This window comes from Oncorhynchus gorbuscha, unplaced genomic scaffold (assembly GCF_021184085.1).
Source record: "Oncorhynchus gorbuscha isolate QuinsamMale2020 ecotype Even-year unplaced genomic scaffold, OgorEven_v1.0 Un_scaffold_848, whole genome shotgun sequence".
Lineage (NCBI taxonomy): Eukaryota > Metazoa > Chordata > Actinopteri > Salmoniformes > Salmonidae > Oncorhynchus > Oncorhynchus gorbuscha.
Window position 1 is genome coordinate 251,763 of NW_025745838.1, and position 16,842 is coordinate 268,604.

General features: G+C 42.0%; 1 protein-coding gene across 1 annotated transcript; it reads left to right on the forward strand.

Moving 5' to 3' along the window:
* The first annotated feature begins 265 nt into the window (after positions 1-265).
* LOC124020534 (alpha-2C adrenergic receptor-like) lies at positions 266-6,214 on the forward strand. Its single transcript, XM_046335772.1, has 3 exons — positions 266-1,317; positions 1,722-2,369; positions 4,411-6,214. The coding sequence occupies exons 1-3, from the start codon at positions 677-679 to the stop codon at positions 4,586-4,588; spliced, it is 1,467 nt and encodes a 488-aa protein (XP_046191728.1). The 5' UTR covers positions 266-676; the 3' UTR covers positions 4,589-6,214.
* Positions 6,215-16,842: the final 10,628 nt, after the last annotated feature.

A 16,842-nucleotide genomic window follows, 5' to 3' on the forward strand; every position in this document is an offset into this window, starting at 1 on the left:
TCAGAATCAGATTCTCATAATTTTTTTAGATATTCATTAAGTGTTTTAAAGTTGAGTTTAGGCCCTCCAATACAGCACACACACTAATAGCTGGTCCTCACACATGACAGTAACTACATCAACTGGTATCAATTAACACGGGTCATAACACCCCACCCTCTCTATCTCCTCTCTCTCTCTTCTCCCGCTCCCGGGTGACTTTAAATGCGAACAGCACGTGGATATTACAATCCTCTCGAGCAGGACGCGGAGAGCAGGACGCTCCGTGTAGCGGCTCAAGGATGCAGCAGGGAGGAGGACATTTACTACCCGCCGTGGACGCGTGGATGGGGATCTAACTGATTTGTCCTGCTGGTGATTTTAAGTTATGTAGAATCTTAACACCTATGACAGTTTGTCTTCGGAGTATTGTTGATTATTTTCCTGATTTAGTCCGTTTCTGTCTCGCAGCGGATTGGAGATGACAACGCTGAATATAAGAGGCAGGTGGGAGAGAGAGAGAGAGAGGGCTGAGAGAGAAGGGAAAAGGGACCGTGTGATTTCAACGTTTTTCTCCAAAGACATGTGAAATATAACTAACCCTTCGCGGATGTGTGCTAGCGAATAACACATATAATTTCCCTGAATTTTTATAATTATTTTATTTTTTACCCCTCATGAGTGATTAATTAAAATAATGGATTTCTTGAATTTCTCCGGGGTGGTGGACGAGCGGAATACCACATACACCAACTCCTCGGCTACCGGGGACAGTGAGTACTCTCTCCTCTCCGTAACCGGACTGACGGTAGTCGTGGGCTTCCTCATCCTGTTTACCATTGTGGGCAACGTGCTGGTGGTCATCGCCGTGTTGACCAGCCGCGCTCTCAAACCGCCGCAGAACCTCTTCCTGGTGTCCCTGGCCAGCGCGGACATCCTAGTGGCTACTCTCGTCATACCTTTCTCTCTAGCTAACGAACTCATGGGCTACTGGTTCTTCGGGAAAGTTTGGTGCGACGTCTACTTGGCGTTGGACGTTCTCTTTTGCACGTCGTCTATAGTTCACCTGTGCGCTATCAGTCTCGACCGTTACTGGTCGATCACCCAGGCGATAGAATACAACCAGAAGCGGACGCCTACACGGCTAAACGGGATGATCGTGGTGGTCTGGCTGATCTCGGCCGTTATTTCCTTTCCGCCGTTGATCACCATGGACCGGAGCAGCGGAGGGGAGATCAGTCCTCAGTGTCGGCTGAACGATGAGACCTGGTATATTCTCTACTCCAGCATAGGATCCTTCTTCGCTCCCTGCGTTATCATGATACTGGTGTACATCAGGTGAGTTGACTCTCCCCCCTTTACTTAAACCCTGCTAAATGTAGTGCACTTCCTAGTGTATGTCTGAAATGATACCATTTTCCCCAAATGTAGTGTACTTCCTAGCGCGTGTCTCAAATTGTACCCTGTTCCCCTATGTAGTATAATATCTAGTCTGTAGCGCTAAATGGAACCCTGTTCCCCTATGTAGTATAATATCTAGTGTGTAGCGCTAAATGGAACCCTGTATCCCCTATGTAGTATAATATCTAGTGTGTAGCGCTAAATGGAACCCTGTATCCCCTATGTAGTATACTATCTAGTGTGTAGCGCTAAATGGAACCCTGTTCCCCTATGTAGTATACTAGTATACTATCTAGTGTTACGCGTGACTAAATGTAAGTGATGAATCTTCTTCTGATCAGGATCTACCAGGTTGCTAAGACGCGGACGAGGACCATGTCGGAGAAGAAGAGAGAGGTGGAGGACAACGGAACTGCCCCGTTGCACGTTAACGGGTTGGGGCAGGGGGGCGAGGAGGAGGGGTGCGGAGGATCTCTGAAGGAAAATGGTGGCGGCGGAGGGGTTGCCCGGGAGAACGGGCACTGCCAGAGCCAGCAGAAGACGCAGGTGCCACAGGGGATGTTACCCAACGAACCCAAATTAACCCCCGACCCCGACGACGGAGACGACTTTGACGACAGCAGCTCGTCGGACGAAAAACCCACATCCGCCAAAAAACATTCCCATTCCTCTTCCTCTTCCCATCAGCATCAACACCATCACCACCACCACCACCATCACCATGACGACAAGAAGGATTCCAAACCTTCAGAGAGAAGGAAGTCCACAGGAAGCAGGAAGAGCAGCTTGGCTTCGTCCAAACGCTCAGAGAGCAAGAAGTCGCGTGCCAGCTCTAAGTCCATCGAGCTGTTTTCGTCCCGTAGGAAGCGGCGGAGCACCGTCAACAGGAACAAAATCACAGCGGCGAGGGAGAAGAGGTTTACCTTCGTCTTGGCGGTGGTGATGGGCGTCTTCGTGATCTGCTGGTTCCCCTTCTTCTTCAGCTACAGGTATTCTACTGTGTTTCTACTGTGTTTCTACTGGCTTCTACTGTGTTTTTACTGGTTTCTACTGTGTTTCTACTGGTTTCTACTGTGCTTCTACTGGTTTCTACTGTGTTTCTACTGTGTGTCTACTGTGTTTCTACTGTGTTTCTACTGTGTTTCTACTGGTTTCACTATGTTTCTACTCTGTTTCTGTGTTTCTACTGTGTTTCTACTGTGTTTCTGTGGTTCTACTGTGTTTCTACTGGTTTCTACTGTGTTTCTACTGGTTTCTACTGGCTTCTACTGATTATACTGGTTTCTACTGTGTTTCTGTGGTTTTACATTCTCTACTATGTTTCTACTGCGTTTCTACTAATTCTACTGGTTTTTAAGGCGTTTCTACTGGTTTCTACTGTGTTTCTACTGATTCTACTGGTTTCTACTGTGGTTCTACTGATTGTACTGGTTTCTACTGTGTTTCTACTGATTCTACTGTGTTTCTACTGTGTTTCTACTGTGTTTATACTAATTCTACTGGTTTCTAAGGTGTTTATACTGGTTTCTACTGTGTTTCTACTGATTCTACTGGTTTCTACTGTGTTTCTACTGATTCTACTGGTTTCTACTGTGTTTCTACTAATTCTACTGGTTTCTACTGTGTTTCTACTTATTCTACTGGTTTCTACTGTGTTTCTACTGATTCTACTGGTTTCTACTGTGTTTCTACTGATTCTACTGGTTTCTACTGTGTTTCTACTGATTATACTGGTTTCTACTGTGTTTCTACTGATTCTACTGGTTTCTACTGTTTCTACTGATTATACTGTATTCTACTGTGTTTCTACTGTGTTTCTACTGGTTTTTACTGTGTTTCTACTGTGTGTCTACTGTGTGTCTACTGTGTTTCTACTGTGTTTCTACTGTGTTTCTACTGTGTTTCTACTGGTTTCACTATGTTTCTACTCTGTTTCTGTGTTTCTACTGTGTTTCTACTGTGTTTCTGTGGTTCTACTGTGTTTCTACTGGTTTCTACTGTGTTTCTACTGGTTTCTACTGGCTTCTACTGATTATACTGGTTTCTACTGTGTTTCTGTGGTTTTACATTCTCTACTATGTTTCTACTGTGTTTCTACTAATTCTACTGGTTTTTAAGGCGTTTCTACTGGTTTCTACTGTGTTTCTACTGATTCTACTGGTTTCTACTGTGTTTCTACTGATTCTACTGGTTTCTACTGTGTTTCTACTGATTCTACTGTGTTTCTACTGTGTTTCTACTGTGTTTCTACTAATTCTACTGGTTTCTAAGGTGTTTATACTGGTTTCTACTGTGTTTCTACTGATTCTACTGGTTTCTACTGTGTTTCTACTAATTCTACTGGTTTCTACTGTGTTTCTACTGATCCTACTAGTTTCTACTGTGTTTCTACTGATTCTACTGGTTTCTACTGTGTTTCTACTGATTCTACTGGTTTCTACTGTGTTTCTACTGATTATACTGGTTTCTACTGTGTTTCTACTGATTCTACTGGTTTCTACTGTTTCTACTGATTATACTGTTTTCAACTGTGTTTCTACTGATTCTACTGTGTTTCTACTGTGTTTCTACTGGTTTCTACTGGTTTCTACTGTGTTGCTACTGGTTTCTACTCTGTATTTCTACTATGTATTCTACTGTGTTTCACAGTAATACTGTAGTACAGCGTTTTCCAAAGCTGCAAGTTCTGTAACATCTTTTCCCATCAGGTAAGAGGAGCAGACACCATTGAGCCAATTGTTTGTCTCGCATCGCTCGTTGTTTACCTGGAGTTTTTTGTTGTTAGCTTCTTTAAGTCATTTCATTGTGTGTGTTTTTTTACTGTAAGGTCGTTGTGGTGAGATTTCACTCTAAGGTCGTGTCCATCTATAGTTAGTAGGGTCCTTTGTAGAGATCCGGGCGGTGGCATTTGGGACGATAACTAAATACTTAAAAAAAAAAATATTTGACTACAGTCAGGTGGTAGCCAACTGTTAGTTTGATTGTATGATTGATTGATTGATTAATTGATCGTATTTGATCTGTTTACAGCCTGTATGGAGTGTGCCGGGCACCGTGTGAGATCCCCCAGTCTCTTTTTAAGTTCTTCTTCTGGATAGGCTACGTCAACAGCTCCCTCAACCCCGTCATCTACACCATCTTCAACCAGGACTTCAGACGAGCCTTCCAGAAGATTCTAGTCTGCAAGTCGGGGAAGAGGTCTTTCTGAACGTGGATCGTCCAACAGTATATACTGTACAGTACATGGACCTATATACAAGTCAGGGAAGAGGTCTTTCTGAACAGACAGGGATGAGGGCCTATATATGAACATGGATGAACCTACAGTATATGGATATTTTAGTCCATGACGTTTGACCAGAACGCAGGCATTCAGAAAATACTCTGCAAGTCATGGAAGAGGTTCTCCTGATGGCGAGTCACATGGACCCTAATGCTTTCCCCAATCACATGGACCCTAATGCTTTCCCCAATCACATGGACCCTAATGACCCTAATGCTTTCCCTAGTCACATGGACCCTAATGCTTTCCCCAGTCACGTGGACCCTAATGACCCTAATGCTTTCCCCAATCACATGGACCCTAATGACCCTAATGCTTTCCCTAGTCACATGGACCCTAATGCTTTCCCTAGTCACATGGACCCTAATGCTTTCCCCAATCACATGGACCCTAATGCTTTCCCCAATCACATGGACCCTAATGCTTTCCCTAGTCACGTGGACCCTAATGACCCTAATGCTTTCCCTAGTCACATGGACCCTAATGACCCTAATGCTTTCCCCAATCACATGGACCCTAATGACCCTAATGCTTTTCCTAGTCACATGGACCCTAATGCTTTCCCCAATCACATGGACCCTAATGACCCTAATGCTTTTCCTAGTCACGTGGACCCTAATGCTTTCCCTAGTCACGTGGACCCTAATGCTTTCCCAGTCACGTGGACCCTAATGCTTTCCCTAGTCACATGGACCCTAATGCTTTCCCTAGTCACATGGACCGTAATGACCCTAATGCTTTCCCTAGTCACATGGACCCTAATGCTTTCCCTAGTCACATGGACCCTAATGGTTTCCCTAGTCACATGGACCCTAATGGTTTCCCTAGTCACATGGACTAGGGAAAGCTAAGATGCTCTAAGATTCCTCCCAATGTGTTCCCATGTATTTTTTATTTATTGAACCTTTTGTTATCAGGGAGTCACACTGAGACCAAGGTCTCTTCTACAGATGAGCGCTTTTGACAATTGTGCCACAAATAAGGTGCAAGAAAACTAAAAGCTGATTTACCTAAGTCAGTAGAGACCATAGGAATTTCCAGAGTTAAACCATCCCTGAGACCAGGTGTAGTAAGTCGTATGTCTGAATTTTAGTAAAGATGTACAGTGGGCCATTTTTGTAAAAGGGCTTTTATAAATGAAAACATAGCGGTGTATCAATCTCTGTGGGCCCAACCATCTTCCCGGGTTAGAGAATGCAGCGATGACATCACAGAGGGCCAACCATCTTCCCAGTTAGAGAATGCAGCGATGACATCACAGAGGGCCAACCATCTTCCCGGTTAGAGAATGCATCGGTGACATCACAGAGGGCCCAACCATCTTCCCGGGTTAGAGAATGCTGCGGTGACATCACAGAGGGCCAACCATCTTCCCGGGTTAGAGAATGCAGCGATGACATCACAGAGGGCCCAACCATCTGCCCGGGTTTGAGAATGCAGCGATGACATCACAGAGGGCCAACCAACTTCCCAGTTAGAGAATGCAGCGATGACATCACAGAGGGCCCAACCAACTTCCCAGTTAGAGAATGCAGCGATGACATCACAGAGGGCCCAACCATCTTCCCGGGTTAGAGAATGCTGCGGTGACATCACAGAGGGCCCAACCATCTTCCCGGGTTAGAGAATGCTGCGGTGACATCACAGAGGGCCCAACCAACTTCCCGGGTTAGAGAATGCAGCGATGACATCACAGAGGGTCAACCAACTTCCCGGTTAGAGAATGCAGCGATGACATCACAGAGGGCCCAACCATCTTCCCGGTTAGAGAATGCAGCGATGACATCACAGAGGGCCAACCATCTTCCCGGTTAGAGAATGCATCGGTGACATCACAGAGGGCCCAACCATCTTCCCAGTTAGAGAATGCAGCGATGACATCACAGAGGGCCCAACCATCTTCCCGGTTAGAGAATGCAGCGATGAGTACTAAAATTGCCGGCCATAATGGTCCTGTGTAGCTCAGTTGGTAGAGCATGGCGCTTGTAACGCCAGGGTAGTGGGTTCGATCCCCGGGACCACCCATACGTAGAATGTATGCACACATGACTGTAAGTCGCTTTGGATAAAAGCGTCTGCTAAATGGCATATATATATTATATATATATATATAATAAATTCGGTGTGCTCTGATAAACTGCATCTGTCAGCTATAATGAAGTGGCAGCTGATATAATATTGATGATGTTTATCCCCTATAGGAACGTTGATTGAATAATCTGCTTTCTACTATGTAGAGAGAGGCGGGACCTATTTCTATAAAATAAGCCCATTACTTTACCTAACTCATCAATATGCTTTTTAAAAGACAGCTTTTCATCGATCCAGATGCCCAGACATTTGGAAGCAGGGACACGATCGATATGGACACCATCCAAAGGACATTAAATCATCAGAGTTATTTTGACGCTCTCTAGAGAACAACATATACTGAGTTTTACCTGCATTCAATACTAATTTCAGGTCAATAAAGTTTCTCTGTAATACAATGAAGGCAGACTGCAGTTCAGATAGAGCCTCTGGTCAACCGTCGGGGGACAATAGCATACACAACAGCATCATCGGCATACAAGCGCAGGTTACAAGTCGATATTGTTAATTAATGTAAACAGTAAAAAGAACAGGACCCAGAATCGATCCCTGCGGGACACCTTTCGTAATTATCCAGGAAACCTGATCGAACATCATCAGCAGAGACACACTGAGTTATATATATATATATATATATCAATACATGTTTAAACCCGTTACATGCAGTCTGGTCTAGGCCAAATGAGGAAAGACCCTAAATTAGCAGTGAGTGATCAACAGTATCAAAAGCCTTTAACAGGTCAATGAAAAGGGCAGCAGAATGTTCCCCATTATCCATATGCAGTTAACCACATAGTTTATAACTACTATGCGGCTGATCAACCACAGACTATAGTGACTGATCAACTATAGACTATAGTGACTGATCGACTGTAGACTATAGTGGCTGATCAACTATAGACTATAGTGGCTGATCGACTATAGACTATAGTGACTGATCAACCATAGACTATAGTGGCTGATCAACTATAGACTATAGTGGCTGATCAACCATAGACTATAGTGACTGATCAACCATAGACTATAGTGACTGATCAACCATAGACTATAGTGACTGATCAACTATAGACTATAGTGGCTGATCAACCATAGACTATAGTGGCTGATCGACCGTAGACTATAGTGGCTGATCAACCATAGACTATAGTGGCTGATCAACTATAGACTATAGTGGCTGATCAACTATAGACTATAGTGGCTGATCAACTATAGATTATAGTGGCTGATCAACCATAGACTATAGTGGCTGATCAACCATAGACTATAGTGGCTGATCAACCATAGACTATAGTGGCTGATCAACCATAGACTATAGTGACTGATCAACTATAGACTATAGTGACTGATCAACTATAGACTATAGTGACTGATCAACTATAGACTATAGTGACTGATCAACTATAGACTATAGTGACTGACCGACTGTAGACTATAGTGACTGATCAACTATAGACTATAGTGACTGATCAACTATAGACTATAGTGACTGATCAACTATAGACTATAGTGACTGATCAACTATAGACTATAGTGACTGATCAACTATAGACTATAGTGACTGATCAACTATAGACTATAGTGACTGATCGACCGTAGACTATAGTGACTGATCAACTATAGACTATAGTGACTGATCGACCGTAGACTATAGTGACTGATCAACTATAGACTATAGTGACTGATCAACCATAGACTATAGTGACTGATCAACTATAGACTGTAGACTATAGTGGCTGATCAACTATAGACTATAGACTATAGTGGCTGATCAACTATAGACTACAGTGACTGATCGACTGTAGACTATAGTGACTGATCAACTATAGACTATAGTGACTGATCAACTATAGACTATAGTGACTGATCAACCATAGACTATAGACTATAGTGACTGATCAACCATAGACTATAGTGACTGATCGACTGTAGACTATAGTGACTGATCGACTGTAGACTATAGTGACTGATCGACTGTAGACTATAGTGACTGACCGACTGTAGACTATAGTGACTGATCAACTATAGACTACAGTGACTGATCAACTATAGACTATGCTGACTGCTATGGTGACTGATCAACTATAGACTATAGTGGCTGATCAACTATAGACTATAGTGACTGATCAACCATAGACTATAGTGACTGATCGACCGTAGACTATAGTGACTGATCAACCATAGACTATAGTGGCTGATCAACTATATACTATAGTGACTGATCAACTATAGACTATAGTGACTGATCAACCATAGACTATAGTGACTGATCAACTATATACTATAGTGACTGATCAACCATAGACTATAGTGGCTGATCAACTATATACTATAGTGACTGATCAACCATAGACTATAGTGACTGATCAACTATAGACTATAGTGACTGATCAACCATAGACTATAGTGGCTGATCAACTATATACTATAGTGACTGATCAACCATAGACTATAGTGGCTGATCAACTATAGACTATAGTGGCTGATCAACCATAGACTATAGTGACTGATCGACCGTAGACTATAGTGACTGATCAACTATAGACTATAGTGACTGATCAACCATAGACTATAGTGACTGATCGACCGTAGACTATAGTGACTGATCAACCATAGACTATAGTGGCTGATCAACTATATACTATAGTGACTGATCAACCATAGACTATAGTGGCTGATCAACCATAGACTATAGTGGCTGATCAACCATAGACTATAGTGACTGATCAACTATATACTATAGTGACTGATCAACTATAGACTATAGTGGCTGATCAACTATAGACTATAGTGGCTGATCAACTATATACTATAGTGACTGATCAACCATAGACTACAGTGACTGATCAACCATAGACTATAGTGACTGATCAACCATAGACTATAGTGACTGATCAACCATAGACTACAGTGACTGATCAACCATAGACTATAGTGACTGATCAACCATAGACTATAGTGGCTGATCAACCATAGACTATAGTGGCTGATCAACCATAGACTATAGTGACTGATCAACCATAGACTATAGTGACTGATCAACCATAGACTATAGTGACTGATCAACCATAGACTATAGTGACTGATCAACCATAGACTATAGTGACTGATCAACCATAGACTATAGTGACTGATCAACCATAGACTATAGTGACTGATCAACCATAGACTATAGTGACTGATCGACCGTAGACTATAGTGGCTGATCAACTATAGACTATAGTGGCTGATCAACTATAGACTATAGTGGCTGATCAACTATAGACTATAGTGGCTGATCAACCATAGACTATATTGGCTGATCAACCATAGACTATAGTGGCTGATCAACCATAGACTATAGTGGCTGATCAACCATAGACTATAGTGACTGATCAACTATAGACTATAGTGGCTGATCAACCATAGACTATAGTGGCTGATCAACTATAGACTATAGTGACTGATCAACTATAGACTATAGTGGCTGATCAACTATAGACTATAGTGGCTGATCAACTATAGACTATAGTGACTGATCGACCGTAGACTATAGTGACTGATCGACCGTAGACTATAGTGACTGATCGACCGTAGACTATAGTGGCTGATCGACCGTAGACTAACATTGTCTGTTTATACAGTGACTACAAGCCATGGACATTTGGAGAGAGAACCACTGAAACATTGTCTGTTTATACAGTGACTACAATTACTATTGGAGAGAGAACCACTGAAACATTGTCTGTTTACACAGTGACTACAAGCCATGGACTATTGGAGAGAGAACCACTGAAACATTGTCTATTTATACAGTGACTACAAGCCATGGACTATTGGAGAGAGAACCACTGAAACATTGTCTATTTATACAGTGACTACAATTACTATTGGAGAGAGAACCACTGAAACATTGTCTATTTATATAGTGACTACAATTACTATTGGAGAGAGAACCACTAAAACATTGTCTATTTATACAGTGACTACAATTACTATTGGAGAGAGAACCACTGAAACATTGTCTGTTTACACAGTGACTACAATTACTATTGGAGAGAGAACCACTGAAACATTGTCTGTTTACACAGTGACTACAAGCCATGGACTATTGGAGAGAGAACCACTGAAACATTGTCTATTTATACAGTGACTACAAGCCATGGACTATTGGAGAGAGAAACACTGAAACATTGTCTATTTATACAGTGACTACAATTACTATTGGAGAGAGAAACACTGAAACATTGTCTGTTTATACAGTGACTACAAGCCATGGACTATTGGAGAGAGAACCACTGAAACATTGTCTATTTATACAGTGACTACAAGCCAAGGACTATTGGAGAGAGAACCACTGAAACATTGTCTATTTATACAGTGACTACAAGCCAAGGACTATTGGAGAGAGAACCACTGAAACATTGTCTATTTATACAGTGACTACAAGCCATGGACTATTGGAGAGAGAAACACTGAAACATTGTCTGTTTATACAGTGACTACAAGCCAAGGACTATTGGAGAGAGAACCACTGAAACATTGTCTATTTACAATACAAGCTATTGACTTCAACAGGGAGCACGGACGAACGGACAGACGGACGGACAGAGGGACGGACAGAGGGACGGACAGACGGACAGACAGAAAGAGGGACGGACAGAGGGACGGACAGAGGGACGGACAGAGGTACGGACAGAGGGACGGACGGACAGGGGCGGACAGAGGGACATTGGATGGGTACAATACAAGCCGTTGACTACAGTCGATAGCAACTGGCACTTTGATTAATATAAGTGACTTCTGTGTTCTTATGGCCTTGACAATCCACATACACACGACAGCTGTGACATCACAGTAGACAACACAGTATTGATCTGTTATACAAACGTCCTCGCACACTGAGTGTGTGCTTCCAAAATGGCACGCTATTCCCTATTTAGTACACTACTTTTGACCGGGGCCCATAGGGTTTGAACAGGGCCCGTAGGGTTTGAACAGGGCCCATAGGGTTTGAACAGGGCCCATGGGGTTTGAACAGGGCCCATAGGGTTTGAACGGGACCCATAGGGTTTGAACAGGGCCCATATTAAAGCTTCTAGTGTTCTACCAGGACCCATAGGGTTTGAACAGGGCCCGTAGGGTTTGAACAGGGCCCATTGGGTTTGAACAAGGCCCATTGGGTTTGAACAGGGCCCATAGGGTTTGAACAGGGCCCATAGGGTTTGAACAGGGTAGGGTTTGAACAGGGCCCAGGGGAACAGGGCCCATAGGGTTTGAACAAGGCCCATTGGGTTTGAACAGGGCCCATAGGGTTTGAACAGGGCCCATAGGGTTTGAACAGGGCCCATAGGGTTTGAACAGGGCCCATAGGGTTTGAACAGGGCCCATAGGGTTTGAACAGGGCCCATAGGGTTTGAACAGGGCCCATAGGGTTTTAACAGGACCATTATCTCCTAATTCTTCAGTTTAGTCATTATCTCCTAAACCTAGTGACCAGTTTCCACATCTTCTCCTCAGACATGGGTGACTCCTAATTCTTAAGGTTTAGTCATTATCTCCTAATTCTTCAGTTGAGGCATTATCTCCTAAACCTAGTGACCAGTTTCCACATCTTCTCCTCAGACATGGGTGAACGCCAAATGCCATTTAGAATGTTAATGGTTCTGCTCTCCTCTGTTAATACCAAATGGAATAAGCTACTGCGCAGTGTGTGTGTGTGTGTGTGTGTGTGTGTGTGTGTGTGTGTGTGTGTGTGTGTGTGTGTGTGTGTGTGTGTGTGTGTGTGTGTGTGTGTGTGTGTGTGTGTGTGTGTGTGTGTGTGTGTGTGTGTGTGTGTGTGTGTGTGTGTGTGTGTGTGTGTGTGTGTGTGTGTGTGTGTGAAAGAGAAAGGGTGTGAGAGAGAGAGAGGTTGAGAGATTGAGCTTGAGAGATCGAGGGTGAGAGAGGGAGAGAGAGAGAGAGAGGTTGAGAGATTGAGTGTGAGAGATCGAGGGTGAGAGAGGAGAGAGAGAGAGAGAGGTTGAGAGATTGAGTGGGAGTGTGAGAGATTGAGGGTGAGAGAGAGAGGGAGAGAGGGTGAGTAAGTGTTTTCAGAATGTGAGTTTCGCCTTCTCCCAGCTGCTAGATGAAATGTGTGTGTGTGTGTGTGTGTGTGTGTGTGTGCATGCGACTGTGTGTGTGTGTGTGTGTGTGTGTGTGTGTGTGTGTGTGTGTGTGTGTGTGTGTGTGTGTGTGTGTGTGTGTGTGTGTGTGTGTGTGTGTGTGTGTGTGTGTGTGTGTGTGAGCATGCTACTGCACTGTGTGTATGTGAGTGTCCGTGCGACTGCAGTGTGTGTGTGTGTGTGTGTGTGTATGTGCGACTGCAGTTTTGTGAGGCTGAGAACACCCTACCACTCTCTGGGGAGGGTCTGTATCAGTGTGTGTGGAACTTCAGTGTGTGTGTGTTAGTGTGTGTGAATGTGTGTATGTCTGTTAGTGTGTGTGTGCCTGTTAGTGTGTGTGTCTCTCTCACTCTCTGGGGAGTGTCTGTATCAGTGTGTGGAACTTCAGTGTGTGTTAGTGTGTGTGAATGTGTGTATGTCTGTTAGTGTGTGTGTGCCTGTTAGTGTGTGTGTGCCTGTTAGTGTGTGTGTGCCTGTTAGTGTGTGTGTGCCTGATAGTGTGTGTGTGCCTGCTAGTGTGTGTGTGCCTGATAGTGTGTGTGTGCCTGTTAGTGTGTGTGTGTGCCTGTCAGTGTGTGTGTGCCTGTTAGTGTGTGTGTGTGTGCCTGTTAGTGTGTGTGTGTGCCTGTTAGTGTGTGTGTGCCTGTTAGTGTGTGTGTGCCTGTTAGTGTGTGTGTGCCTGTGTGTGTGTGTCTGTTAGTGTGTGTGTGCCTGTTAGTGTGTGTCTCTGGAGAGTGAATGCATCAGTGGAGGAGTCTAAACTACTCCTATTCTGTGACTCAATTTATCATCATATTGTCATCAAAGATCTCTCTCTCTCTCTCTCTCTCTCTCTCTCTGTCTCTGTCTCTGTCTCTGTCTCTGTCTCTGTCTCTCTCTCTCTCTCTCTCTCTCTCTCTCTCTCTCTCTCTCTCTCTCTCTCTCTCTCTCTCTCTCTCTGTCTCTCTCTCTCTCTCTCTCTCTCTCTCTCTCTCTCTCTCTCTCTCTCTCTCTCTCTCTCTCTCTCTCTCTCTCTCTCTCTCTCTCTCTCTCTCTCTCTCTCTCTCTCTCTCTCTCTCTCTCTCTCTCCCTCTCTCTCTCTCTCTCTCAGCCTAAATGCCATGAAACAATGATATGTCTTTAAATACTTCTATCGTTAGCTATATTTAATTTATGTATTTAATTTATGTATTTATTTATTGTGTCAAGACAATAAAAAAACACTGTTGTTATGTTTCCCCTTGTATATACTTTGAACAGTGCCATTACCTTATAGGCTGTGTTACAAATTGCACCCTGTTCCTTACATAGTGCACTACTTCAGCAAAACATATAGGGAATAGTGTGCCGTTTGTGATGCCTCCATTATAGGGAATAGTGTGCTGTTTGTGATGCCTCCATTGTCTAACTCCATTGTATAATCAATAATATGTTGTCAAATTCAAAACGAGGAATAAATAAATAAATATACATATAAATATCTTGTTTTGTATTCCAGAATAATGAATACTTCTTTTTGATTGATTTTCAAGTTCACAGAAGAGTATTGTTTTTCGTCTATTTTGTATCGTCTCGTAATAATGGTTGTAGATCCCAAACGGCACGCTGTTCCCTATACAGTGCACTACTTCTAACCAGGACTCATAGAAGTAGTGCTCTATATAGGGAATGAGGTACCGACTTAGGACTCGTTAGCACAGGAATAATGAATACATCTTTTCGATTGATTTTCAAGTTCACTGATACTACAGACACTACTGATTCTACAGATACTGCAGATAATACTGCTACTACAGATACTACAGACACTACTGATACTACAGATACTGCAGATAATACTGCTACTACAGATACTACAGACACTACTGATTCTACAGATACTGCAGATACTGCAGATACTGCAGATAATACTGATACTACAGATAATACTGATACTACATATACTGCAGATAATACTGATACTACAGATACTGCAGATAATACTGATACTGCAGATACTGCAGATACTGCAGATAATACTGATACTACAGATACTGCAGATACTGCAGATAATACTGATACTACAGATAATACTGATACTACAGATACTGCAGATAATACTGATACTACAGATACTGCAGATAATACTGATACTGCAGATAATACTGATACTACAGATACTGCAGATAATACTGATACTACAGATACTGCAGATAATACTGATACTACAGATACTGCAGATAATACTGATACTGCAGATAATACTGATACTACAGATACTGCAGATAATACTGATACTACAGATACTGCAGATAATACTGATACTGCAGATACTGCAGATAATACTGATACTGCAGATAATACTGATACTACAGATACTGCAGATAATACTGATACTACAGATAACTACAGATAATACAGATACTACAGATACTGCAGATATACTGATACTACTGATACTAGATACTACAGATACTACAGATACTACAGATACTACAGATACTACAGATACTACAGATACAGATACTGCAGATACTGCAGATAATACTGATACTACAGATACTGCAGATACTGCAGATAATACTGATACTGCAGATAATACTGATACTACAGATATTACTGATACTACTGAAACTACAGATAACACTGATTCTGCAGATAATTTTCTGCTCTTTTGCACACCAATATCTCTACGTGTACATGACCATCTGATCATTTATCACTCCAGTGTTAATCTGCTAAATACTAATTATACAGCCTACCTCCTCATGCCTTTTGCACACATTGTATATAGACTACCCCTTTTTTTCTACTGTGTTATTGACTTGATAATTGTTTACTCCATATGTAACTCTATGTTGTCTGTTCACACTGATATGCTTTATCTTGGCCATACTGCAGAGAACTTGTTCATACTATGATAACTTGATTCTCAACTAGCCTACCTGGTTAAATAAAGGTGTTCTCAACTAGCCTACCTGGTTAAATAAAGGTGTTCTCAACTAGCCTACCTGGTTAAATAAAGGTGTTCTCAATACTACCTGGTTAAATAAAGGTGTTCTCAACTAGCCTACCTGGTTAAATAAAGGTGTTCTCAACTAGCCTACCTGGTTAAATAAAGGTGTTCTCAACTAGCCTACCTGGTTAAATAAAGTGTTCTCAACTAGCCTACCTGGTTAAATAAAGGTGTTCTCAACTAGCCTACCTGGTTAAATAAAGGTGTTCTCAACTAGCCTACCTGGTTAAATAAAGGTGTTCTCAACTAGCCTACCTGGTTAAATAAAGGTGTTCTCAACTAGCCTACCTGGTTAAATAAAGGTGTTCTCAACTAGCCTACCTGGTTAAATAAAGGTGAAAAAAAAAAAATAATAATAATAATAATAATAATACTGATACTTAAAACCGTACAGATACTACAGAAACTACTGCTACTATAGATACTACAGAAACTACTGCTACTACAGATACTACATACACTATTGATACTACAGATACTATAGATACTACAGATACTAAAGATACTACATACACTACTGATACTACTGCTACTACAGATACTCCATATACTACAGATACTACAGATACTACAGATACTACAGATACTAAAGATACTACATACACTACTGATACTACTGATACTACAGATACTACAGATACTACATACACTACTGATACTACTGCTACTACAGATACTCCATATACTACTGATAATACAGATGTTACAGGAACTCCATATACTACAGATACTACATATACTACATATACTACAGATACTATATATACTACAGATACTCCATATACTACAGATACTCCATATACTACATATACTACAGATACTACATATACTACAGATACTATATATACTACAGATACTACATATACTACATATACTACAGATACTCCATATACTACATATACTACAGATACTCCATATACTACATATACTACAGATACTACATATACTACATATACTACAGATACTCCATATAC